At 40.0% G+C, this 26,272-nt stretch overlaps 1 protein-coding gene across 2 annotated transcripts; it reads left to right on the top strand.

Annotated features, from left to right (window-relative positions):
* Nucleotides 1-130: 130 nt before the first annotated feature.
* On the top strand, nucleotides 131-12,486 carry LOC113110275 (ras GTPase-activating protein 1-like). 2 transcript variants are annotated; one of them, XM_026274370.1, is made up of 26 exons: nucleotides 131-264; nucleotides 675-1,345; nucleotides 2,221-2,373; nucleotides 2,550-2,685; nucleotides 2,775-2,845; nucleotides 3,196-3,313; nucleotides 3,994-4,025; nucleotides 4,166-4,218; nucleotides 4,297-4,447; nucleotides 4,531-4,609; nucleotides 4,688-4,811; nucleotides 4,899-5,055; nucleotides 5,151-5,238; nucleotides 5,954-6,034; nucleotides 6,118-6,275; nucleotides 6,352-6,428; nucleotides 6,509-6,681; nucleotides 9,547-9,706; nucleotides 9,787-9,929; nucleotides 10,198-10,313; nucleotides 10,422-10,508; nucleotides 10,659-10,726; nucleotides 10,856-10,944; nucleotides 11,044-11,121; nucleotides 11,421-11,555; nucleotides 11,644-12,486. In XM_026274370.1, exons 2-26 carry the CDS (start codon nucleotides 852-854, stop codon nucleotides 11,725-11,727), a joined length of 3,105 nt encoding a protein of 1,034 aa, XP_026130155.1. In that variant the 5' UTR covers nucleotides 131-264; nucleotides 675-851; the 3' UTR covers nucleotides 11,728-12,486. The 2 variants fall into 2 exon arrangements, with proteins under 2 accessions (XP_026130155.1, XP_026130156.1); XM_026274371.1 differs by having other exon boundaries at nucleotides 174-264; nucleotides 680-1,345.
* The last annotated feature ends 13,786 nt before the right edge of the window (nucleotides 12,487-26,272 follow it).

Raw genomic sequence — 26,272 nt, forward strand, 5'->3', positions numbered from 1 at the left:
CGAGACAATTGTTTCTATAAATCAATTTCTAGATATTTTATTACCTCAGTAACGTTACTGCAGATGCGTGATACGTGATGCCACGCTGCCTTTAAAAATAAATTAATTGCATTTAAAAGAAACCCTCATCTTAATGTGACGGGCACGCGCCTCAAGGCAGTGGGTAGAGCGCGGCGGGCGGGCTCACGAGAGGTGGGAGTGTTTGAGGGGCGCAAAGGCTGCGCGAGAATTCACAAGACAACTCTCAACATGAAACTAGCCGAAGTGAGTGAAACCAAAAGTTAACGCGAATCTTCCTTAACATCATCTTTAACATCTCTTCCCAACTTTTTAACTCTCCTACCTCACTGTAACAAAAGCCTTAGCGCTCAACTAACCTTAAACGCTGGGCTTTTGTTGTGTCAAACCTGGCCAGAACCAAACCAAGCTAACGAGCTAACGCACATAGCCGTCATTTGTATGCAGATTGAACTTTATTCGGTTTTTGTTTAGTCCTATTCTAGGCGAAAATCAGTTCCTCGTAATAGAGCTGATGTTTATTTCCCAGAAAAATAAGATCGTTATGTGATTACAAAGGCAAAAATGCGCTAGCATCATGTGCAAACAATGATAACATTACTTTCTAAGGCATATCTCAGTATTTGAGTTTTTTCTGTGTTCGTCCTTTTTTTCAGATTAGGAGAAAAGCAAACAATGACGATCTGAAGCTGTCTGTCTTGTGTTAGACCCAAACCACCACAGTGAATTAGAGGAAACGCTCCTAAAAGGGAATAAAGGTGTAGTTGTTGGTTTCGGGAGGGGAAACCCTCCTGAACACTGTCAGATTTCATTGTCAACTTCCCTGGGTGACAATGATGGCAACCCATAGTGGCAGCGAGGAGCCTGATCCCTTCTCGGTGGTGACCCGGATGGCTGGGGCAGGAGGAGATGGGACCACACATTTACCAGCCTGTCGTGGTCAGAGGATACAGATCTCGAACCTGGGCTCCACTTTGTCCATCCATTCCACGGTTTTACCACCTAAACAGCCCCCTGGGGTCACATATTCTGTATTTGGAAAGGATCCAAGACCTGGAACAGTCATGTTTGGCTCAAAGGCAGGTGGTAGTAATACGGGACATGTTATATTGGGGTCTTTTTCAGGTGTTGGTAGGGGGATATCAGATCATCCACATGAAGGAGCTGTTGGTTGGATACCATCTGCATCACTGATTCCTGAGGAGTGCCTAGCGGCCCCTTTGTGTCTTCCACTGGGCATCGTTGAAGAAGGTGATGCTCTTGATGTGCAGGAAATTGGGGAGGATGAGGAAGTTGTTTTAACCCTCACCGCGCCACCTGCTAATCAGTGAGTCGTGTAATATGACATCCACATTTATGCATCCCATGAGTGTTTAAAGGGATAGTTTACCCAAAAATAAAAACAATGACTGACAATTAGCTCACCCGTAAGCTATAGAAGGTGCAGATGAGTTCATCGAAACTGATTTAGAGAAGTGTATCATTGTCACTTGCTCATCAATTGATCCTCTGCAGTGAATGGGTGCCATCAGAATGAGAGTCCATAAAGCTGATAAAAACATCACCGTAATCCACACAACTTCTTCAATTATTATCTTATGAAGTGAGCTGAGTGTCTGTAAGAAACAAATGCATCATTAAAGTTTTACATTTTAACTGTAGCTTCTTTCCAAAGTCCATAACCCATAATAACGCTTTATAATAAAATCTATCGTCTGTTGTCCTCGCATCAATATTCAGCAACATATTTGTTTAAAATTTATTTGGGCTGTTTTTTTGCATTCTTGTAAATGGTGATCTGTGCATATTTCTCTCCTGATTCATACAAGACTATTATATTAAGCAAAATTATGGATAGAGGATAGGTGTTAAACAAGTCTTGATGGATTTGTTTCTCACAAACACGCAGCTTTTCTCTTCACAAGATGTTAATTGATGGATTGGAGTGTTGTGGATTATTATGATGTTTTTATCAGCTGTTTGGGCTCTCATTTTGACGGCACCCATTCACTGCACCGGACCCATTGGTGAGCAAGTGATGTAATGCTACATTTCTCTGGATCTCTTTTAATAATGAAACTAATCTACATCTTGGATGGAGTCAGTTTATAGTAAATTGAAATTTTTTGGTAAAGTATTCCTTAAACTTTGAACTTTGATGAAAATAGTAAAAGATTTGTAATGGAGTTTGTAACTGGACAGGTGGTATCATGGGAAGCTGGACCGGATGATCGCAGAGGAGCGTTTGCTTCAGGCCAGGACGGCTGGCAGCTACCTCATCAGGGAGAGTGACCGCCGACCCGGCTCATTTGTGTTGTCTTTCCTTAGCATGACCAACACAGTCAGCCATTTCAGGTGTTTGTTTATCTTATCTTTCTCTCCAGCTTTAGAATCGAACCCATCTTTAAATTGAACCAATCACGAATGGACATGGCACATTTTTATTAGCAATGTGTTTACATCTTAATCTGCAAGGTTTTGTGCCTAGATAGTGAGATGGTATCTGTGACCTGAGTAATGAATGTTTACAGGATCATCGCCATGTGTGGAGACTACTACATTGGAGGCCGTCGTTTCTCCTCTCTGTCGGATCTGATTGGTTATTACAGTTACGAGTCCTGTCTGCTGAAAGGAGAGAAGTTGATATCACCAGTCGCCCCTCCAGAGGTAGACATTTAGTGTAGAATGTATTAGAAGAAAATTTGTTACAGTATTTAAAAAAACAAAACAACAACAACAATGTTTTGTTTTCTAAGCCTGTTGAAGACCGCAGGAGGGTGCGAGCAATTCTCCCATACACCAAAGTGCCTGAAACTGATGAGATCAGGTCATTTTTTATTTTCAAACATATATATATATATTCTTTATCATTTTTGTATTTTTTTTATATAAATGTATACATTATTCAGCAAGGATACTTCATATTGATCAAAAGTGACAGTACATACATTTATAATGTAATGAAAGATTAATATTTCAAATTAATACTGTTTTTTTATTTTTTTATTATGGTTTCCAAAAAAAAAAAAAAATTTTTTTCTTTTTTATAATAAGAAATGTTTATTTGGCATGTTGGAATTGAGTAATGATGCTGAAAATTCAGCTTTGTAATCGTATGAATAAGTTACGTGTTAATGTATGTTCAGAAAGTTTACTCAATTATTCTTGTGCTCACAGTTTCTTCAAAGGCGACACATTTATAGTCCATAATGAACTGGAAGACGGCTGGTTGTGGGTGACGAATGTCCGAACAGATGAACAGGGTCTAATAGTCCAAGACCTTGTGAAGGAAGTGGTGAGTAGATGCACAAAAAAAAATCTATCGCAATTTCTTTGATCGTTTTTGCAATTTAGATTTTAATCACGATTTTGACAGACACAGAGATGCTTTACAGTTATTAATGTATTGAGTATGAATTTGAAACATATTTCCAAAAGAGAACCAATTAGAGCTTTATCAGAAAGTTAGTCTAGAACAGACACAAGTCAAAATAATCACCAAGTAAAGTTGTGACAAAACGTGTCTCCTCTCGCTCATACTGTGTCCTGTGCACTCACAACTCTCTACCTTTTCTGTTCACATCTTTCGCATCTTTTACCGCGTGCAGTGTGAATGCTCTGATCCATTAACATGGGCTCTGAAAACAATATGCACTACAGATGGAGTGTGTGAACCTGGAGTTACGTGGGCATATGCCCAATCTGTTCTGTTCTTGCGCTCCATTTAGTCGTGCTGCATTTTGATTGGATCAGGCAGCATAGTGTGGTAGGTCAGGGCCATGGAAAATTGTGCTATAAAGCGATTTAGAAATCGTGCACGCTCAAATCGTGATTTTATGACTATTTCAATTAATCATACAGCACTAGTAGAAACACTGTTTAGAATCAAAACATAAATAAACACATGTCCATAACTGGATGAATATGTATATATACAGTATTATGACAGGGTGTCCTATACTGACATATTCACAGGGACGAGAAGAAGACCCACATGAGGGGAAAGCGTGAGTTTATTTATTTTCGATTCTTGATTGAGTGGTGTTAGTTTCCGGTAGTAATACAAAATATACTACACTGCATAAAATTAATAGAAATACATGATTATTTTACTTATGATCTGCTCAACATCATCTGTCTTTTTTAGCTGGTTTCATGGCAAGATCAACAAGCAAGAGGCTAACAACCTACTAATGACAGGTCGGTCAGTAAAAAGGTAAAAAAGCAATAAACCGTGAAGGGTTACAGCTGCTTAACTCCTGTAATCGCTGTCCACAGTTGGGCAGGTGGGCAGTTTTTTAGTGCGCCCATCTGACAGCACGCCTGGGGACTATTCGCTGTGCTTCCGCACCACTGAGACCATCCAGCGCTTTAAAATCAGCCCCACACCCAGCAACCAGTTTATGATGGGAGGCCGTTACTACAAAAGGTAAACGCAATTTGGGAGCATTTTATGGCTTTTGGAATGTATCAAATTGAGTTTCATGACACACATTGCTTGTGTTTGTACAGTATGGATGACATCATTGTACACTACAGGAAGGAACAGATAGTTGAGGGCCACAACCTTAAAGATGCTTTATCTGTCCAAGTATGTCTTTTTCCAAAAACACTGATTCATTTTAATGATGTTATTGTGTGAGTGATTTGAAATCTGTGATTTCATCAGCACCAGGAGCAGGTGCTTACTGACACCGTCGAAGGCAAAGAAATCTACAACACCATCCGTAAAAAGACCAAGGATGCTTTCTATAAAAACATTGTGAAGAAAGGATATGTCCTGTTCAGTAAAGGTATTGCCACTTTTTCAGTGTTTCAGTGTAGTTTTACATTAAAGACTTTACCAACAGCATTTTACTAAGATCTTGTGTCTTTTATAGGAAAAGGAAAAAGATGGAAAAATCTATATTTCATCCTTGAGGGAAACGATTCCCAGCTGATCTACTTTGAGAGTGAGAAGCGAGCAACTAAACCAAAGGGTTTAATCGACTTGAGTGTGTGTTATGTGTATGAGGTCCATGACAGCATGTTTGGCAGGTTTGTTTCCCACTGTATCATGCAGTGATAACAGATTGACTTTAGGTTTGATTGAAATACATTTAGCGTTTTTTTTTTTTTTTTTTTTCCTGCAGGCCGAACTGTTTCCAGATAGTTGTACAGCACTTTAGCGAGGAGCAGTGTATCTTTTACTTTGCTGGAGAGACCCCAGAACAATCTCAGGTACCGATGCCTTCATTAGCAATGCTGGCTAATACACTTTCATCAGAGTAACACTTTCTGACTTGAGTTTAACATATGAAATACGCCATTTGTCAGTCATCTGATTTCAGTCCCAAAGGGAAATTTCATACATCCCAAATCCAGCTCAACATACACTACTTTTCAAAAGTTTTGGGTCAGTCAGATTTTTTTTATTATTATATTCAGCTAGGAAGCATTAAATTGATCTAAATTACAGTAAATTGAGAAGCAGATCCAATTCAGCATAAAAGAATGATTTCTGAATGATCATGTGACACTGAAGACTGGAGTAATGATGCTGGAAATTCAGCTTTACCGTCAGAGGAATTAATTAACATAGAAAACTGTTCTTTCAATTTGTACTTAATTATATTTCATATTACTGTATTTTTATCAGCATAAAGGACTTCTTTCAAAAAGATTACAATGTTACTGAAACCCAAACTTTTGAACAGACGTTTATACAGTTATACAATACAATATTATTTATAATACATAATTGCAACAACGACAACAAAAAAACCACATAACAGGAGCACAATACACAGTTTTATATTACAGTTAGATTTTAAAATAAGATTATGATCTGTTTGGCTGTAATATTGTCATGCAGCAGTGAGGATAGAAAAATTGCCTTTGTAGAACGCTAAATATAATTCTGTTCAATGTATTCTTACCCCCTTCAATTGCATAGGACTGGATGAAATGTCTGCAAACGTTTTGTAGTAACCTTAGGAAACCCAGCCATCCCTGCTCAAACAAACGCCTGCGTCAGGTAAACTCTCCGTTGCTTCTCAGTTGTTTATCGTCATATGAAATACAGCGCTTACTCCTCATGTGTTACACATATCTTTACAGGTCAGTAGTTTATTTCTAAATGTTGAGGAGGCTCACCACCTTCCTAGTAAACACTTCACAAATGCCTACTGCAACATTTACCTGAACAGCATTCAGGTAGCAAAAACACATCCGCGGGAGGGCCAAAACCCTGTGTGGACAGAGGAGTTCATCTTCGAGTAAGCCACTTCCTCAGATATTGACTAATTCTATAAAATCAAACGTTTTTATTCATGTTTCCCAATATTCCTGCAGTGACTTATCCAGTGAAATCAACAGGCTTGAGATCAGCCTCAGCAACAAGACAAAGAAAAGCAAAGAGAATGATATTTGTACGTTCCTTCTTATTACGTCATGCTCAGACTTTCAAAATGGTTTGGTCTAAGGAATAATGTACGCTCTTCTCCCGCAGTGTTCATGTGCTGCCCTCTGTGTCGGCTACAAAGGGGTCAGATGATTGACGAGTGGTTTCCTCTGAGTTCCCACGTGGCTCTGAAGAATGTGGCGCCCAGCTCACTCCGGCTGAGAGTGCGCTACTCTGTGGAGAAGATCATGCCTGTGGAGGTGTACAACGAGTTAAAAGAGGTTGGTTACATACATGAGTTGATATATAGATAAACACGGTCAACGTAGAACTAAAATTCAGTTACTGGACAGTTGCGACAAAGAAATCTGTATATTTTATGATATTGATTATTCAATGCAAGTTCGTTTTTTTTGACCATTTTATTGTCTGCCATTTTAAATGTTAAAAGAAAAGAGAGCCATTTAAATCATAAAGCAGTGGTTCCCAAACTGGGGGACGCAGCAAGAAAAAAATCTTTTTTTTTTTTTTTTTTTTAGGTTACGTTTTCTCAACTCTCAATCAAATTTGTTAATTAAAAAGCATGATAAATTAAAATCACCACATTCTGATTATTTGAATGTATAAAAAACCCTCAGATATTCTATGTTGTGTATTTAAATTTTTCTGGTTATCAAATAAAAGCATAAAACATTAATTTCATTTATCTTTTAATTACTGAAACTTAAGCAAACTTTATTTTATGGCAAAAAAGGGGGTTTACTATTAAAATTAAACAAAGAAGAAATGTTGTGCGATTAATCCTAAACAATAATGTTTGTTTCATTTTAGTAGTAGTAGTAGTAGAAGTAGTAATAAACTGTGTACATTCTTTTATTTTGACGGGTAGCTGCTAAGTAAGTATGTGATATGAGGCAATTTTTAATCAAATCAAACAATCAAATGCTAATGAAGTGACTCAGAGTAGTTTTGGAGATGTTGTTCATGTGTGTTCGTCCTCATTTAGTGAGACAGCAGACGCTGAAATCGCCACGAGCGCTTCAGTGTGTAGAAAATTAAACCGTGCGTCTGCGCCATTCATTATCAGAGACACGCAGAACATGCAGGATCAATTTTAAATAGACTTTTGCGGCTTTATATTTACATATAAGGTACACTGCGTGATTTGATTTAAGTGTAATGAACTACTTTTGATTAATTCAAAATTTGACAAATTCCATGACATTCCTTTTTATCTCACAATTCTGACTTTTCTTTTGCAATTGTATCAAATAAACTTGGAATTGCAAGTTAACATCATTTTTAAAATATGAATTTGTATATGCAAGGAAAAAAGGTAATTTTATTTTTGGGAAAAAAAGCCACAATTACAGTTTTCATTTTTTGGTGGAAACAAAAAAATACTGTCACACTTGAAAAATTATAACTTTTAAAATTACCGTATATTTATGAAAAAACAGAGTAATGGCCAGTGAGAAATATTTCTGGTGGTTGAGACTGAGTTTAGTTCATTGGTTATTATTTATATATTGATAAAGGACTATTATTAAACATTTTTTAGGTTTTTATAGTTTCAGAATTCATTTGAATTTTAGTTATATTTTAAGTAATTATGTTGTGCTTTTGTCATACACACACACACACATACATATATATATATATATATATATATATATTAGGGGTGTAACGGTTCACAAAATTCACGGTTCGGTTTGATACGATACACTGATGTCACGGTTCGGTTCGGTTCGGTTCGATACGTTTTAGATACAGCAAAATGTAAAAACATCTCAACTTTTCAGAATGCCGCAAGCGCACCGCGGGTCATGTGACAAGAACCAACCAATCAGCTTCATCCTTTCCCGTAACAAGGTTGAGAGCTCAGCCAAGATGAAGGAACAGCTGATCATAGTTGTATATGGATTGCAATTTTGAAATAAATTCAGTAGCAGAGCTACTGCAAGCGATTTTTAGAGCTGCAAATCCATTTATCCTTCGCTGAAATTTCCGCGTCTCATGGAGAGAGCACGTCATTGTTGCTTAGCAAAGACAGACGCCTCATGAGCGCTTCTGCCCGAGCGCTTTGGAAAGGAGGAGAAAGACGCGCTTAGCGTTTTCCACGCGTTTTTAGGAGCGATATGTGAACGGCCCCTAAGGCGCTCGCTCACTCAGCACGCGCCGAAGGCTCGTTGCAAAATGTCTAATGCATTTAACAGACCAGAAATATAAGATCCTAAAATAACCAACAGGTCTGGTGTTTGGGTTGGATTCCCTGTAAGCTATAGTGTCTAAATGCTGCAGGGATAGTTTGCTGCGTGCATGTTTCTCCTTTTTTTCGTCTTTTCCCAGATAGTACTGACGCATATATCCCAGATATTCCCGCTGGTTTTTTTTTTTTTTTTTTTTTGTATTCCTGCTGGTGTACCCTGTCATGTTGCAGATGCGACATACCGTTGTTTTTTTATCCACCACTCTCTTGCCATCACCATTATAGCTTAAAGGGAATCCAAAGTGCACCCAAACACCAGACCTGTTGGTTATTGGAGGATCTTCTCATTTCTAGTCTGTTAAACGCATTGGCTATTTTGCAACGAGCCTTCAGCGCGTACTGAGTGAGCGAGCGCCTGCTGAGTAGCCTAACATAAACATATAAGATGGTGTTTTTTTCTTCTTCGGGAGTGTCAGGGGCGTTGCCTGTTACGTTGTTTGGGTTATTGGGCTACCTTGTTGAACGCATATCATTATATTTCTTTCTCTCTCTTTTTTTTTTTTTTCAAATATAATTAATTACTCCAACGAACCGTTCGGTATACGTAATGCGTACCGCGTACCGAACCGAAAGCGTCGTACCGAACGGTTCAATACGAATACGCGTATCGTTACACACCTAATATATATATAATATTATTTTTTTAGTTTTAGTTTAAAAGGTTTTTTTTATTCCAGAATTTGCTGTTAGTAATTTTAGTGCTTACATTTATTTCTGTTAAACATTTAAAAATTGTTAAAAATTTATTTCATTTGAGCTGTATGTCAGTTAACACAATTTGTTTTTTAATTGTTTAGTTAAAAGTAGTAACCCTGGTAGAGACCATTATGTTAGAACTAGCAACTCATTCCAGCATATAATAGTTGATCTTTTTCAGCTGGTTCTGCTGAAAGAGTTGCACGTGATCAGTGCTTTGGCCCACGTGTGTGGACAGGACCGCACTCTCCTGGCCAGCGTTCTGCTCAGGATATTTAGACATGAGAACCTGGAGGCCCAGCTGCTGCGAGAGCTCAATGACCGTGAGATCAGCGCTGAAGGTACTGTTATTCCTCTTCTTATGCTGCATGACTGAATTCAGCAGAATTCTTCACACAGTTGCTTGTTTTTGTTTTTTCAGATGAAGCGACGACTCTTTTTCGTGCCACCACTCTGGCCAGTACACTGATGGAGCAGTACATGAAAGCTACAGCTACTCCATTCGTTCATCATGCTCTTAAAGACACCATCCTCAAGATCATGGAGTCTAGACAGTCCTGTGAGGTATTACTTAGATTTTTTTTAGGTTAACTAAAATTGCATAGAGATTATAATGCTTAAAATATCCATATCCTCCTTTTTCCCCCCACTGAGATCCTCTAATAATGTTAGTTAAGGTTTAATTAGATATTGACATCATCTCTTTAACTCTTCAAATTATACAGAATCTTTAACATTTAAAAATCTAAATGTCCTATTATGATTTATGACTGGCTAACATGTTTGCATGTCATTTGCCTGCCAAACACATGTTGTTTCCACTGTAAATTAGCTTAATCCATCTAAACTGGAGAAGAATGAGGATGTGAATGTGAATCTCGCTCATCTCCTGAGTATTGTGTCTGAGCTGGTGGAGAAAGTATTCATGGCTGCTGAAATCCTCCCTCCGTGAGTCACTGTATATATAAATATACTTCTGCCTATAAGCTCTGTGATCAGAACAAGGATATAATGTGAGAGAATAGAGTTTTAGACATGTTCACTCCTTTCTCGCAGGACTCTCAGGTTCATATATGGATGTTTACAGAAAGCTGTACAGCAGAAGTGGCCCAGAAACACAACCATGAGAACTAGAGTTGTAAGGTATGAAAATAGTCGTGTTGGAGGACAAAATTTGATTTAATAATGGATTTAATTCAATATTAATACCATGTCATATTTTTAAAGTATAAATTTATCAACAGCTATATAATAAAATGCTTTACAAAAGTTTTTTTTTTTTTTTTCTCTCAGTGGATTTGTCTTCCTCAGATTGATCTGTCCTGCTATTGTCAACCCCAGAATCTTTAACATCATTGCAGGTGAGCTGTGATTGGTCAATTCTAAATTGTTCAGTTTTTATTAAATAGGCATCAGCAATATTTTGGCAAACTTTAAATATAGAAATGTATAAATCTTTTAAAAATAATAATAATAATCTATTTGTGCAGATCCACCTTCCCCTGTCGCATCCCGGACACTCACCTTAGTGGCCAAAGCAGTCCAAAATCTGGCCAACCTGGTGGAATTTGGTGCCAAAGTAAAATAAACACTTTAAATGGATTTTAATAGTCTTTAAAGACTTCTCTAGTTCTATAATTGTTGCTTTCTTTAAATGTTTCATTGTGTCCCATCTCAGGAGCCGTACATGGAAGGAGTAAATCCATTCATCAAGAACAACAAAGACAGAATGATCACTTTTTTGGACGAACTTGGGGTTTGTCAACTTCTAGCAGAAAGAAGTTTTTTTGCAACTTCAAAAAATTATTTTTACAGTTTAACTCAAGTCTTACAAGAAATTAATCAGATGTCCTCCAGGGGGCGCAAACGCTTCATTATCCACATTTTTCTACACTGAAATACTCAGCGATGAGTTAAAATGGAATTATAGTCAAATGCATTTGTTTATTTACTTATTAATTTTCCAAATAACCACAATGATGAAGTCATATTCACATGCCCCTGTGTCATATGTCTAGTGTGTCTTTACTGTTTACATGCATTTGCTCTTTTCAGAATGTCCCAGAGCTGCCTGAACCCACAGAGCACTTTAACACTGACCTGGCCCGTGACCTCGCTGCCCTTCATCAGCTCTGTGTCACACACTTAGATGAGCTGAGGATGCTCAGTAATGAGAGGGGCGCGCAGCAGGTACCATTAGAACTTAGTAAAACCTTTAATGATGATAGCCAGTACTTGTGATCTCATGTTGGGTGAAATTGTTGTATTTCTCTCGCAGCACATCTTGAAAAAACTCTTGGCACTCACTGAACTTCTGCAGCAGACCCAAACTCAGTATGCAGTGACCAACAGCAGCCGATAGACTGCAGGAAAACACACTTGAAAAGCTTTAATGTGTCGGTTCTGTTACACTATAAACTACTTTTGATCATAGATGGCACATTAGACAGACAAGGCAGTGATAGCATGTTTGTTTACCTTCACTCCTTTATTTACAGGATGCGTTTTCATAAAGAGAGAAAAATATGAAGCAGAAGAAACGTTCCACAGTTGTCATGAAATGTTTTCCAGGTGACAGAAGTGATGTTGTCCAGATTCATAACTACTGTTTGCGTTCTGCAATGTCAAACACTATTACAGTTTTTCCTCTGAAAACAAAACTAAAACCACATTTTACTTAAAAATCTGTGATGCTTGACAAGCGGAGAAGGAAAAAAAGCATGTAAACTAACTAGTGCTGCGGGAAAAAAAATGCCTTAAAAGACCAAATATGCTTTATGAATTCACACTCTGACTGGTTTGTTTTCTTTTTAAATGTTGTGCTTGAGCAGGCGATCAAGAGAAAACATCTTTATGTCTGATTTCATATATGTCCAATATAGTAACTACCAAGAAATGCAAAAGAAGGTATTTTGTATCAAAACTATTTTCATATTTGGAATCACAAAATTGTAAAGAATGCTTTTTGCTTTTGAATTTTTCTAAAATGATTTCCTGACAATATGCATAAAGATGTAAATGAGATTACACTATCAGGTATGCATGCACTTATTTAATATGTTCTTGTAAAATACAGTGATTATGTTTTCTAATATATATACAAATAAAAGGAATTTTGTCATTTGTTTGTCTATTTGATTTCTTTGTGTATTTCTTACCATATAATTATTTCAATATTGTGTATTTAAGGTGGTGAGTTTAATTCTAAGGAATAAATCTGAATATTCAGATTAAAGTCCATCTCTTAAAAAAAGAAATCTCATGAAATCTAAAAACCATAGCAATCATACACAATATAAATGGCTGAGACAGACATATTACAAATGAAATGTGTTCTAAAATCACATAAAAATATAATACATGTCAGATATTCTGGGACATAATCATATTCTGAAGCTATAAAACAAATCTGCAGACTGGACCTCGAATTTTGGCAAAACTTGTGTAGTGTAGGCTACTCCAGCCGTAAGATAATAAAAATGAATATTTTTTTTTTAGGTAATAAGTTATATATATATATATATATATATATATATATATATATATATATATATATATATATATATATATAAAATTAACTAATTAATTAAATATATATATATATATATTAAATTATCTTTAATAATGAATTAACATTATTAAACAAAACAAAGAAAAACTACAATGTTCACAATTTTTACTCTAGATGGCATCATAGTACCTCATTCACCGAATCAATGTCGAAAATGAGTCCTCTGTGCCTTACCACGGATTTAAAGCTGTGCTGTGTTAATTTTGATTTTATAAAGCGCGTTGACAATAAAACATTTACATAATTGAAATGTAATATACAAACATATTTTAAAAAACCCAAATTGGCTAATTCTTCCGCCAGAAGTTATAGTACCAGACATTAACGTTGATATTACACATCTATTAACGCTGCGCAGTGATACACACCGTAACAATACGACAAGGTTTTGTTTCTCCTTGTGTTTTACCGTGACTGAACTGTAACTATCGGTTTTAAAAACATTGATAGCTGTAGATAAACGCGTTTATTCAAACACACACTTCTGTAATCACGATATTTCTCCGCGTTCAAACCCAGGCCTGCGTTAGTGTCCTGACAGAGCTGCAGGACTCCGGTGGAGTGATTTAATTGTCCTGTGACGAGGCACAATAGAGATTACAAGCGCCCACCGACAGCACAGTTGGTCAGCAGAAAGGACTCTATATGCTTCGTATTCCTGCCTCAGTTTTCTCTTTATTTTCCTCATTCAAAAGGCCCAAATAGAGCCCAGCAGGCTCGAGTAAAGAGACCTGAAAGAACGTCTTCCTACTAATATTTCATCAAGGGAACAGACGATTAACATTTTTTTCCAAGTAATGATTAAATCGATGTCAGCACAACCAGAATAAACACAAGATCAAATGAAAAGAGCGAAAAGTAATAATCAGAATATCATACTGTTTTGACAATATGAATTACAATTGAGAAGACTTTATGGTAGCTACACGGATCATTTAAAAACGGAAAATCATACATTTGCATTACATAGATAAGTTGATGATGTAGATGATAAATGTAGATGCATTTACACTATTTGTGTGTCTTCAGGCAGAGCATGAAAACTGCAGCAAAGAAAATTTTATCAATTACTATAATGATTGATTGAATGTGGAAATGCAACTTATATAAATATCTTTAGCCGTGACCTCGTGCCCAGTGGACTTCATATGTCAGACCCCATGCCCTTAACCACTCTGCTGGTTTTGTGAACTAAAGGAGGACAAGGTCCATTTTCAATTATGGGTTTCGGCCCCTCTGACACGAACCATTTAACCCCTGACCTCCCTTAGGGCAGCCGGACTGCCTACTGCTGGGCCGAGCGTTTCTGGCACCTTGTAATCCATACGCTCTGAATGACCAAAGTACCACGAGCAGCTGCCCTCTCACTCCACGCGCTAACAACCTGCCTAATCCATTGAAGTCAAAACCAACAGACCTGCCCTCCACTTCAGGGGACTAGTCACTGAACCCTTTCTGAGTTTACAACTTCCCGCTGGCCGTGCCTGTGCTTTTCACAAAGGAATACGGAACGGACTTAATTAAGGATTGTTTGTTTTATATCGGAAAAAACATACAATTTATTATAGTAGATCGACACTTTAAATAGGTAAATACACATGCAAAAACTATTTTTAAGTACCATTTGGTGTGGGCAATTTAACAGTGGTCAAAATGGATAGATTCTGGGTAAAGCAGTGCATTGTGGTTCATTTTGAGAGCACACTTCCCACAACAGCTGGAATTACCTTTGAACAAGCAGGATTTTAGGAATGTGGGAACATATTGGTGACACTGTTGTCAGCCATTCAATGCATAATTATAGCTCACAGATGGTTTTAATAATATGTTAAAATTTGCATTTTAGGAAGACATGGGGGACACTCGTTTCTCAGAGTCACACATTTATTGTCTGTAAGTCCTGCTGACAAGAAACAGTATTTAATACTATTTAGCAAATTATTAAATGTACATTTTGTGACCTTAGCTTCGTTTTGTAATTAATCATGCGTAAAATATTGCATGATTTTTTTTTTTTTTACATACAAATATTTTGAATTATTATTTATATATAAATTAGATTAAATTAAATTATATAAAATATATATATATATATATATATATATATATATATATATATATATATATATATATATATATAGTATTTGGCAAAGTAAATTATTTATTTGTTTATTTATATAGCATTTTTATGTTGTTAACAGGACTTCGAAAGAAAACAAAGCATTGAAAAAAAATTTTTGAAAATAAATATGTTCATGTGCACAACTTTTTTTTTTTTTTCCCCGTTAGATTTGGAATGGGTTAAACTTTTAGATTATTACAGAATACATCTTTGACTAGTGTATAAAACTAGTCGCAAATTGTTTATTTTACCATTGTCATTGTCACTGACGGGTGTTGTGGTCATGAACAAGGCCGGCTGGTCAGCAGGTCAAACTAATAGTTGACCAAGTGGACTTGAGTGACTCTCTGTGAGTTGTGGTCTCTTCACTTCACTTTTGTGGACCAGCAAAATTAAGATGCTCACCAGACCTCACTTGACCTGCTTCTTTGTCTTTCCATATGGACATGCCAAAAGCATGTTGTCCAGGGGTCAGAGGGGAAGTGGACGACATATATTTATGGGCCCCTGTAAACTTATATGACATTAAATGATTGGTATTTGAAATCTAAAAGGCTGAAGTGAATTAACTTTGATTTGAACATTGAACTGCGACTCAAAGATCATTTAAAATGTCTTTAAAACGTTGAAAGTTCAGTAAAATGTTCATCACAGAAAAAGTTATTCTAAAAATGCTCATATTGTTTGTGTGCGTGTATGTTTGTGTGTTAGCGACTGTGCTCCAGACAGCAACAGAAACCGCCCCTGAGTGATGAATATAGATGTAAAAGAAAGGCTTTGTCTCAAACCAGCCCTGTTGGGACGAAGCATTGTCGCTGGCTGACCTTTTGGGTCAGTGCGAGCTCTCCCAGTACCAGGAAGCTGACAGACCACTTTTTCCCACGCGTTGTAAAGCTCTTTGTCCCATGCAGAGAGCTGCCATTAACGTTTGAACCTTCCCTTTTGGGCTGCTGCAGTCGGCCACTGGGTCGCAGGGCGTCTCCCCGGTACGTTAGATAAAAAACCCACCAATAGCTCCCTTGGAAACGTGGATAATAAGGATCAGCTAAGCTAACTGAGACAGCGTGGGCCAATTTTCCGGCCTGCTGAGTCTGTAAGGGGTTTTTCTGGAACACACGACAGGAGCCGAGGAGTTTTCAATGGAGTGTTTGTGAGAGGGAATGACAAATGGAGTTCAGAGCGAGAGTTTGGAAGACAAAACGAGGGATAGACAGACAGACAGATAGATGATAGATAGATAGATAGATAGATAGATAGATAGATAGATAGATAGATAGAAATAACACATATCATAATGTGCACCATACAAGTAAGGTCAATTTGGATCCCGCATTGTTTATTTTTAGAGGCTGATGCATCTGCTTCTCACATAAATTAACATCCCTCACTTTCTTTTCTCTTTCTTTGCCTACAAGGTTTTGTATGTGAGAAGGAGTTGCGTCCGAGAGAGGGAGCAAAGCGTTCTCTCGCCGTCTCCTCTCAGCTTCATCGAGGCTGCAGCAGAACACAATGGCGGAAGTTGAGTCCCTCAGACAGGAAGCACGCTGCCTTTTAATCAGCGACTGAGTGAGAGAAAGCCGGACGCTGTCATACAATCCCCCATAATGCTAATCACCCTCAGGCTCAGGGTGCTAATGGAGGACCTAGCTCGTTAGCCGAGCGCTAATTAGCGTGCACGTCAGGGCAGGGCCCGTGAATCACAGTGTGATGTGAATGTGTAATGTGCGAAGCCGCAGCCTTTTTAAAGCTCTTTACATTTAGCTAATGCATTAGAGATCTGTAACGCACTCTCTTGTACACACATTAGTACAGTTATACTGCTGCGCGAGCTTTTTCCTGCCTCTTTGTCCTCCTCGCCGCCAGCCACATTCATTTCCAAAGACAGCCTTTATACCTCCAGCCGTACCTTGTCTAGATCATGCCAGGAGTCACGCTGTGGGATGCCAGACGGGGGAAGATGGTTTTGGCCCTCGTACCCTGGCAACTGTCCTCAGAGACAGCGGGTCGACGGCTACAGACTCTCCTTTCCCGGGCCGAGGCCGTGCTGGAGCCCAGTCATGCCTCTGATGAATGAGGCCTGGCTGAAATAAGCAGGCCCTTGATGTTTGAAATAAATCTGACAGGCATTTCTAGCAAAGGCCCAGCCTGGTTTTCATCTGTCTCTGCCGTCAGCTCATTTTGTTATATATTATGACAGTTATGCCATGTAGCGGCATGGCTGCTGATGTCATAATTTACAATCACGCATTGTGTTTGATGAAATACACCCAGGCTGAACTGTTCAATTCTGTCTCGAACACACTAAAAACCTTTAGGTTTTGCAAAACTGGAGGGAGGAGGGATGTGAGGCCATTTTTTTCTGCTTTTATTTTCTTTCAAATTCTTTCTTTAAGGTATGATGCAGCAGAATCCTTTGGATTTATGTATAAATGGGGTCAGTAAGATTTTTTTTTTTAATATTATTATTCAGCAAGGATCCAAATGGACCTAAAGTGGCAGTAAAGACTTTCAAAATATTATAAAATATTTATATTTTAAACAAATGCTGTTCTTTTGAACTTTCTATTATTCAAAACTCCAGAAAAAAAATATTAAAGGGTAGAATGGACATTGGTAAAATAGTCGATGTGACATCAGGAGTTCAGTATTATGATATTCTCCACAACGGCAGCACACAACAGCATACGGGATGGAGAATTTTTTTTTTCTTTGCACACAAAATGTATTCTCGAAGCTTCCTAAAATTACGTTTGAACCCATGAAGTCATATGGGCTATTTTACCGATGTCTTAGATACGTTTCTGGACATTGATCGTGTTAGGACACTTGTTGTCTGGGAGGGTCAGAGAGCCCATGGTTTTTGTCAAAATTGCATCACATGAATAAATTATATTTTAAAATATATTCAAATAGAAAACTATTTAGATTTAATAGATTTATTAGATTTAATAATAGATTTACTAATACACTCTCAGAAAAAAAGGTACAAAAGCTGTCACTGGGGCGGTACCTTTTCAAAAGCCACACCTTTGTAATTAAAGAGGCTACATTGGTACCTTAAAGGCAGTAGCGGCTCCAGACAATTTTGATTGGGGGGGTGGGCAATGGGGGGTCCTGGTCATTTCAAGGGGGGTCTCATGAAAACCAACAAAAAATACAGTGGGCATGGCTAATAACTGCATATTACTGCATCGAAAATACATTTTGGTCCAAAAATATTTTTTCAGCATTGTCTTCTCTTCAGTCTCTGTTGTGTGAGATTTCAAAACACTTAAGTGTAGTGATATCCGGTTCACGAACGAATCATTAGATGTAACCGGATCTTCTTGAACCAATTCACCAAATCGAACTGAATTGTTTGAAATGGTTCGCGTCTCCAATAAGCATTAATCCACAAATGACTTAAGCGGTTAACTTTTTTAACGTGGCTGACACTCCTTCTGAACAGGGCCGTGTAGAGACCTTTGGAGGGGCAGGTGCTCAAAGTATTAAAAGGGGCACATGGAACAAGGGTTCAAATGGCGCTGTTCAAAATGTAGTTTTATAACAAGGTTCGGGAGAAGCACGTCAGATACTTAACCTAATTAGCACAGGTGGAACCACTCAAGATAATCAACCTTAGGGTATAAATACAGCTGAATCAGCCTACCTGTCTCTATTGACGGTTTATCAGCATGCCGGTTCGCTTCGTCTGTCACCTTACCACGGACCCATTTTTCGTACCAACGAAAAGAGCTTCACCGGGGATTTATAAGACCTGCTGCTTTTGCCGGACCCGCGATCTTTCCTACCCAGTCAAACACGACCATTGAGCAGCATTAAGCGTCATCGCGACAGCTGCTCTCCTCGTCAAGCCACAAGTCGTGGCCAATAGACCGTGCAAGCTCCGAGCTCGCTCGCTCGACACAATGATCATGCCGCCCGAGACCGAGCTCTCCTCGAGCTGGAATCCAACCAGCCTGGGCCGCACCCAAGTTCTCACGGCAACAAGGCTCTCACTTCCCGTTGCGACTCAGCCTTTCACACCGGCGTTCCGGCCGAGTTGCAGTTTGACCGCGCGATGTTAACCAACACATTTTCAGGCGAAAACTCTAAAAGCAGGTTCATTGGATTTTACGGCAGTTGGCATCCAAAGTGTTGCATCTAAAGCAGGTTCGCGGCTAAAGTTTGTTAAATGACGTCATGACGCAGTTCCATCTTCTACTAGTGTTTTGTGGTGGTTTTTTGACCTGCTGATCTGGAGTGTGGAGTGCGCATAGATTTGGACTACAGATACAAACGTAGATCCGTCAGATGATAATGCCACATTTAACCACGAACAAAGGCATTATTTCCAGTCTTCATCCACACTGAAATGTCCAAGACATTACATTTGCCTTACCGAGCACGTTTAAACCTCACTGAAATGATACAATAATGTTCCATGATAAGTTAAAAAAAAAAAAAAAAAAAAAATTTATCTCCATGCATTTTTTCTGGCAGGACCAAATTATTTAGGGACTTATTTAGTGATCACTCAAAATTCATGTAAAACGCATCTGCCCTCGTGTTTTCGGTCGGTCGTACGGTCGCCTTTTCAGGACCGTAATATGAAAAACAGGCAAGTAAATATCTTTAGAAACCACTTAGAAGCGAATAGCACATAACTGCTATTAACCCATTTGCTTGCAAGCATCGCCGACGGCCCCAGTTTATTATTGTTCACTTCCACAGCACGTTAAACTTCACTCTGACTTGATATGGATAAACCGTGCATCAATTGAAAGTCTAAAGACTCTGGCTTCGATATTTGACCAATATTTCGATAAAACATATTTTCAGTGACAGTTATTTAGTAAATTATATCAGGAATACGATTCCTATTCCTGAACGGTAAAACGTTGAAGTGTCAGCTCATGGACAAACGTCGATAATGTATCTAGTCAGAAAGAATCATGAGCAGAAACATTTTTATTTTGGGTATGTAATTTCCGTCTCCATGCAAAATGGGGGGTGACTGTCCATACAACAACGTGAAAACAGCCTTCCAAACGTATCCGCCCGGGAGACCGCCTAAGAGCCCGGAGGCCAAATGAGAGGAAAAGATGCTTTCCAACAGTAACATAATAATGTGGACAATGCTTGAGGAATTGTCAAATCAGGCAACCAATTGCTAAGCTGGTAACACAGTAGGCTACCCATTCATTTTTTGCTTGCCCCATCAAATGTTACTAACCCTTTTTACTCTTCCCGCAGCCAATATCTACAGCAGCCGAAAGCAAGTAGCCTTTCCTGTACCTCCTCACTGCCGCAGCTCCCGCAGAAGCCTTTCCCGTATCTCCCCACTGCCGCAGCAGTGTCTGCTCCCGCAGGAGCCTTTCCTGTACCTCCTCACTGCAGTATCTGCTCACGCAGGAGCTTTTTCCGTATCTCTCCACTGCCACAGCAGCGTCTGCTCCCGCAGGAGCCTTTCCCGTACCTCCTCACTGCCACAGATTTCCCCACTGCTGCAGCAGTGTCTGCTCCCGCAGGAGCCTTTTTTGTATCTCCCCGCTGCCGCAACAGCATGAGCCTTGTCTGCATCTCCCGCATTTGGTCTTGCAGCGAGAACTGTTCTAGTAGAGCTCTTACGTTTTCTCTTTTGTCCAGTGAGCATTGGGTCTCTCAGCGGACACAGTGTGAGAAATCTCCCGGTCAAGCTTTCATTTCCCTCTTTCCCATTTTCTCTTTCTGTCCAGCGAGCATTTGGTCTCACAGCGGATGCAGTGAGAACTTTCCCGGTAGAGCACTTACCTTTTCTCTTCCGTCCAGTGAGTATTGGGTCTCACAGCGGACGCAGTGTGAGAAAATCTCCCGGTCAAGCTCTCATTATCTCTTTTCCTGTTTTCTCTTTCTGTCCAGCGAGCATTTGGTCTCACAGCAGACTCAGCGAGAACTTTCCCGGTAGAGCACTTACGTTTTCTCTTTCGTCCAGCGAGCATTGGGTCTCACAGCGGACGCAGTGTGAGAAAATCTCCCGGTCAAGCTCTCATTTCCCTCTTTCCTGTTTTCTCTTTCTGTCCAGCGAGCATTTGGTCTCACAGCGGACGCAGCGAGAACTTTCCCGGTAGAGCACTTACGTTTTCTCTTTCGTCCAGCGAGCATTGGGTCTCACAACGGACGCAGTGTGAGAAAATCTCCCGGTCAAGCTCTCATTTCCCTCTTTCCTGTTTTCTCTTTCTGTCCAGCGAGCATTTGGTCTCACAGCGGACGCAGTGAGAACTTTCCCGGTAGAGCACTTACGTTTTCTCTTCCGTCCAGTGAGTATTGGGTCTCACAGCGGACGCAGTGTGAGAAAATCTCCCGGTCAAGCTCTCATTTTCCCTCTTTCCTGTTTTCTCTTTCTGTCCAGCGAGCATTTGGTCTCACAGCGGACGCAGCGAGAACTTTTCCGGTAGAGCACTTACGTTTTCTCTTTCGTCCAGTGAGTATTGGGTCTCACAGCGGACGCAGTGTGAGAAAATCTCCCGGTCAAGCTCTCATTTTCCCTCTTTCCTGTTTTCTCTTTCTGTCCAGCGAGCATTTGGTCTCACAGCGGACGCAGCGAGAACTTTCCCGGTAGAGCACTTACGTTTTCTCTTTCGTCCAGCGAGCATTGGATCTCACAACGGACGCAGTGTGAGAAAATCTCCCGGTCAAGCTCTTATTTTCCTCTTTCCTGTTTTCTCTTTCTGTCCAGCGAGCATTTGGTCTCACAGCGGACGCAGTGAGAACTTTCCCGGTAGAGCACTTACGTTTTCTCTTTCGTCCAGCGAGCATTGGGTCTCACAGCGGACGCAGTGTGAGAAAATCTCCCGGTCAAGCTCTCATTTCCCTCTTTCCTGTTTTCTCTTTCTGTCCAGCGAGCATTTGGTCTCACAGCGGACGCACCGAGAACTTTCCCGGTAGAGCACTTACGTTTTCTCTTTCGTCCAGCGAGCATTGGGTCTCACAGCGGACGCAGTGTGAGAAAATCTCCCGGTCAAGCTCTCATTTTCCCTCTTTTCTGTTTTCTCTTTCTGTCCAGCGAGCATTTGGTCTCACAGCGGACGCAGTGAGAACTTTCCCGGTAGAGCACTTACGTTTTCTCTTTCGTCCAGCGAGCATTTGGTCTCACAACGGACGCAGTGTGAGAAAATCTCCCGGTCAAGCTCTCATTTTCCCTCTTTCCTGTTTTCTCTTTCTGTCCAGCGAGCATTTGGTCTCACAGCGGACGCAGCGAGAACTTTCCCGGTAGAGCACTTACGTTTTCTCTTTCGTCCAGCGAGCATTGGGTCTCACAACGGACGCAGTGTGAGAAAATCTCCCGGTCAAGCTCTCATTTTCCCTCTTTCCTGTTTTCTCTTTCTGTCCAGCGAGCATTTGGTCTCACAGCGGACGCAGTGAGAACTTTCCCGGTAGAGCACTTACGTTTTCTCTTTCGTCCAGCGAGCATTTGGTCTCACAACGGACGCAGTGTGAGAAAATCTCCCGGTCAAGCTCTCATTTTCCCTCTTTCCTGTTTTCTCTTTCTGTCCAGCGAGCATTTGGTCTCACAGCGGACGCAGCGAGAACTTTCCCGGTAGAGCACTTAAGTTTTCTCTTTCGTCCAGCGAGCATTGGGTCTCACAACGGACGCAGTGTGAGAAAATCTCCCGGTCAAGCTCTCATTTTCCTCTTTCCTGTTTTCTCTTTCTGTCCAGCGAGCATTTGGTCTCACAGCGGACGCAGTGAGAACTTTCCCGGTAGAGCACTTACGTTTTCTCTTTCGTCCAGCGAGCATTTGGTCTCACAACGGACGCAGTCTGAGAAAATCTCCCGGTCAAGCTTTCATTTTCTCTCTTTCCTGTTTTCTCTTTCGGTCCAGCGAGCAATGGTCTCACAGCGGAGAAAGGCACAAACTCGCCTGATCAGTCGCTCCAAATTACAATTGCTCCCCGTTGCAGGCCAGCAGGGCCCGTCAGTCCAGGTACAGTGAGCCGCCATCACAGGCCCACTGGACAAACATTCAGACCCTTTCTCGAGATGCCAGCCCGCCAAACGTGGCACTCATTTGGGGGGGTCTTTAGTTCGGCCGGCTGTCCTCCTGCTCTTTAGCTTTTTGGGGGGTACTCTAGGTTCGGGCCATTCCCGAGCTCGGAGCCCCTTCCCCGGACAGCACGCCAAATACGCATTATAATATTCAGTTAATTATATGTAAGTGTGAACTCGTGAAATGTAGTTTTATAACAAGGTTCGGGAGAAGCACGTCAGATACTTAACCTAATTAGCACAGGTGGAACCACTCAAGATAATCAACCTTAGGGTATAAATACACCTGAATCAGCCTACCTGTCTCTATTGACGGTTTATCAGCATCCCCCCTCCACCCCTTCTCCTCCACTAGAGTTCACTTTACACTTCATATACGGGGGGGGTACTCTAGGTTCGGGCCATTCCCGAGCTCGGAGCCCCTTCCCCGGACAGCACGCCAAATACGCATTATAATATTCAGTTAATTATATGTAAGTGTGAACTCGTGAAATATCAATACAACAATATATTGTGATGCATTCCTTGCTGATTCGCGTATCGATATGGATGATTATGTATTGATACAGCAGCAAATGCTTTGATGCAGTTTTGAAAAAGAAACAATAGAGAAGACAATTTTAAGTTTAAAATAATAATAGCTCTGGGATTAGAAACTGAAATGTCTTAAATTGTTCCAACCTGATGGCTTTTTCTTCTCTGTTCTACAGAATAATTAAGAACAGCGGTTATAGTAAAAACTAAACACTTGTGCCTCTACATTTTCCTCTTTCTCACCAGCCTCTGTCTCTTGGCTTGCTGTTGTCTGCTTTCTTTCTGTCACTTGTGCCTCTACTCCCTCTTTTTCTTCCTCTATCTCCATCTCCTCATTTGATCTACTACTTTCCACTCTCTGTCTATCTAGGAACAAGGCTCAATTTACTATTTCAGCATTAATCTATTATTTTAACCATCACTACTACTCTTGCACCTAATCAATAAGTCCACCTTAAATATTGATACAAAACAAAAAAACTGATACACTGGAATATAGTGATTAATATTATTATTGCTGTTGTAGTGGTCTAAAATTTAACACCTTTGCGATGTAAACAAATGACAGGCTACATTTGTTATTCATCTCCTTCACACTGCACTTTGATGTCAGGTATATTATGCATTTTTTATTGACATTGATATTTTTAAATTTATTTCCAGAGAGATATTATTGAGTTTACAGGCTAAAGTGGTTGTCGGTACACGATCCGTCCACCTGCACGATTCGTTCTGCGCATGCGTAGTAGACTCTTTAGAAAACGCACATGCGCAAATGATAATTCTGTTTTGTGACGATTTACGACGCTGCACGATCCGTTCCACGCATGCGCAAATTTGTACAGCGAATTCCCTCACAGCGAAAGAAAATGGAGTTCAGTGGAAGAAATGAGAAGTTTGCCCTTTACGATGCCGTTAGGCAATATTTGGTTGACGGGTTAGTGGATACGGTGTTAAAGAAGAAGGTCTCACGAATGGCTGCAAATTTACATCATATGATAGATTCAAAAATAGAAGATCATAACAAACAGTTCAAGTCAAGGTGGGTCAGATGTACACCAATAATGCGATTCTTTCCAATGATCAGAGTAAGGAGTTAATCGCAGTAAGATGTTTACATGACTGGAGCAAACCTCTTCACTTCTACATGCAGTTTTTATTTTCGGATTATTCACACATAGCCTAATGCAGCAGAGCACAAATGATGAACTCCTATACTGTCCACTGTTTTAATTTATGTATATTAAATAACAAACGGGTTCTTATGGATGTATTTTGTTATTCTCTGCCGTGATGAACACTGCTGTCATGTTATCTGAGCTGTTTCTGGATGAAGGCAGACTGCTGACAGCGAGTCGTGTTGACAGAGTTCAGGGAAAACTTCCTAATTTCTGTATTAAAATTTTTGTTTTTTATTGGTTGTGTGATATTCTAATTTTGTGAGCTACTGATTTTGAGTTTTATTTAGATATAAGCTGTAGTAATCTAAATTAACACACCTAATAGAAATATTTCACAGTGTCTAATAAATCTGTATAATGTATGAGATTCATGTTTTACATTTGAATGATTGAAATTGACAAACTTCCATAATATTCTAATTATGTGAGACCTACATGTATTTACTTTGTGCATGTTATGGTTTAAATGAAAATACAATAATAATATACAAACCTTAACTCATAATAACTATTTAATTTAGGCTGAAAAGATGTCTTTAGGCCCCTTTTGAAAGACCCAAAACATCTTGTGTTGTAGTAGTCTTAATTTTTGATATTTTATTTTATCATAGGAGGAACAAGTAGAAGTGGAGGAGCTGCCCCTCACATTGAAACACATGTACGAGGCAGAATACATTGTGAGGAGCAGTGTTGGGCTTTTCACTGGCCAGATGCAAGAGCCAACATACATGTTCATGGATCATGATGACCGAAGGGAAGCATGGAGGGTGCTGGAGTCAATGCAGTGCCATGCTATGGAGCCCTTCACATTCATTTTTGAAAAAATCAAGGACATGGAAACCTTTATGATTATTTGCAAAGACACCCTCAACCTGAGAGTAAATGCTGGAGTTGGCCTGCACAGTGACCCACACTCTGTGTGAGTGTGTGTGTAAGAAAGGAAGTGTGTGTGTGAGAGAGAGAGATAGAGGGGGAGAGAGAGAGAGTGTGTGTGTGTGTGTGTGTGTGTAAGAAAGGAAGTGTGTGTGTGAGAGAGAGAGATAGAGGGGGAGAGAGAGAGAGTGTGTGTGTGTGTGTGTGAGAGGGGGAGAGAGAGAGAGGGGGAGAGAGTGTGTGTGTGTGTGTGTGTGTGTGAGAGAGAGAGAGCGAGAGGAAGGGTAGGAGAGTGTGTGTGTGTGGGAGAGAGGGGGAGAGAGAGGAAGGGTAGGAGAGTGTGTGTGTGTGTGGGAGAGAGAGGAAGGGTAGGAGAGTGTGTGTGTGAGAGAGAGAGAGTGTGTGTGTGTGTGTGTGTGAGAGAGAGAGAGCGAGAGGAAGGGTAGGAGAGTGTGTGTGTGTGGGAGAGAGGGGGAGAGAGAGTGTGTGTGGGAGAGAGAGAGAGCGAGAGGAAGGATAGGAGAGTGTGTGTGTGTGTGTGGGAGAGAGAGGGGGAGAGAGAGTGTGTGTGGGAGAGAGGGGGAGAGAGAGAAAGGAAGGGTAGGAGAGTGTGTGTGTG

The sequence above is a fragment of the Carassius auratus genome, chromosome 10 (assembly GCF_003368295.1).
Source record: "Carassius auratus strain Wakin chromosome 10, ASM336829v1, whole genome shotgun sequence".
NCBI lineage: Eukaryota > Metazoa > Chordata > Actinopteri > Cypriniformes > Cyprinidae > Carassius > Carassius auratus.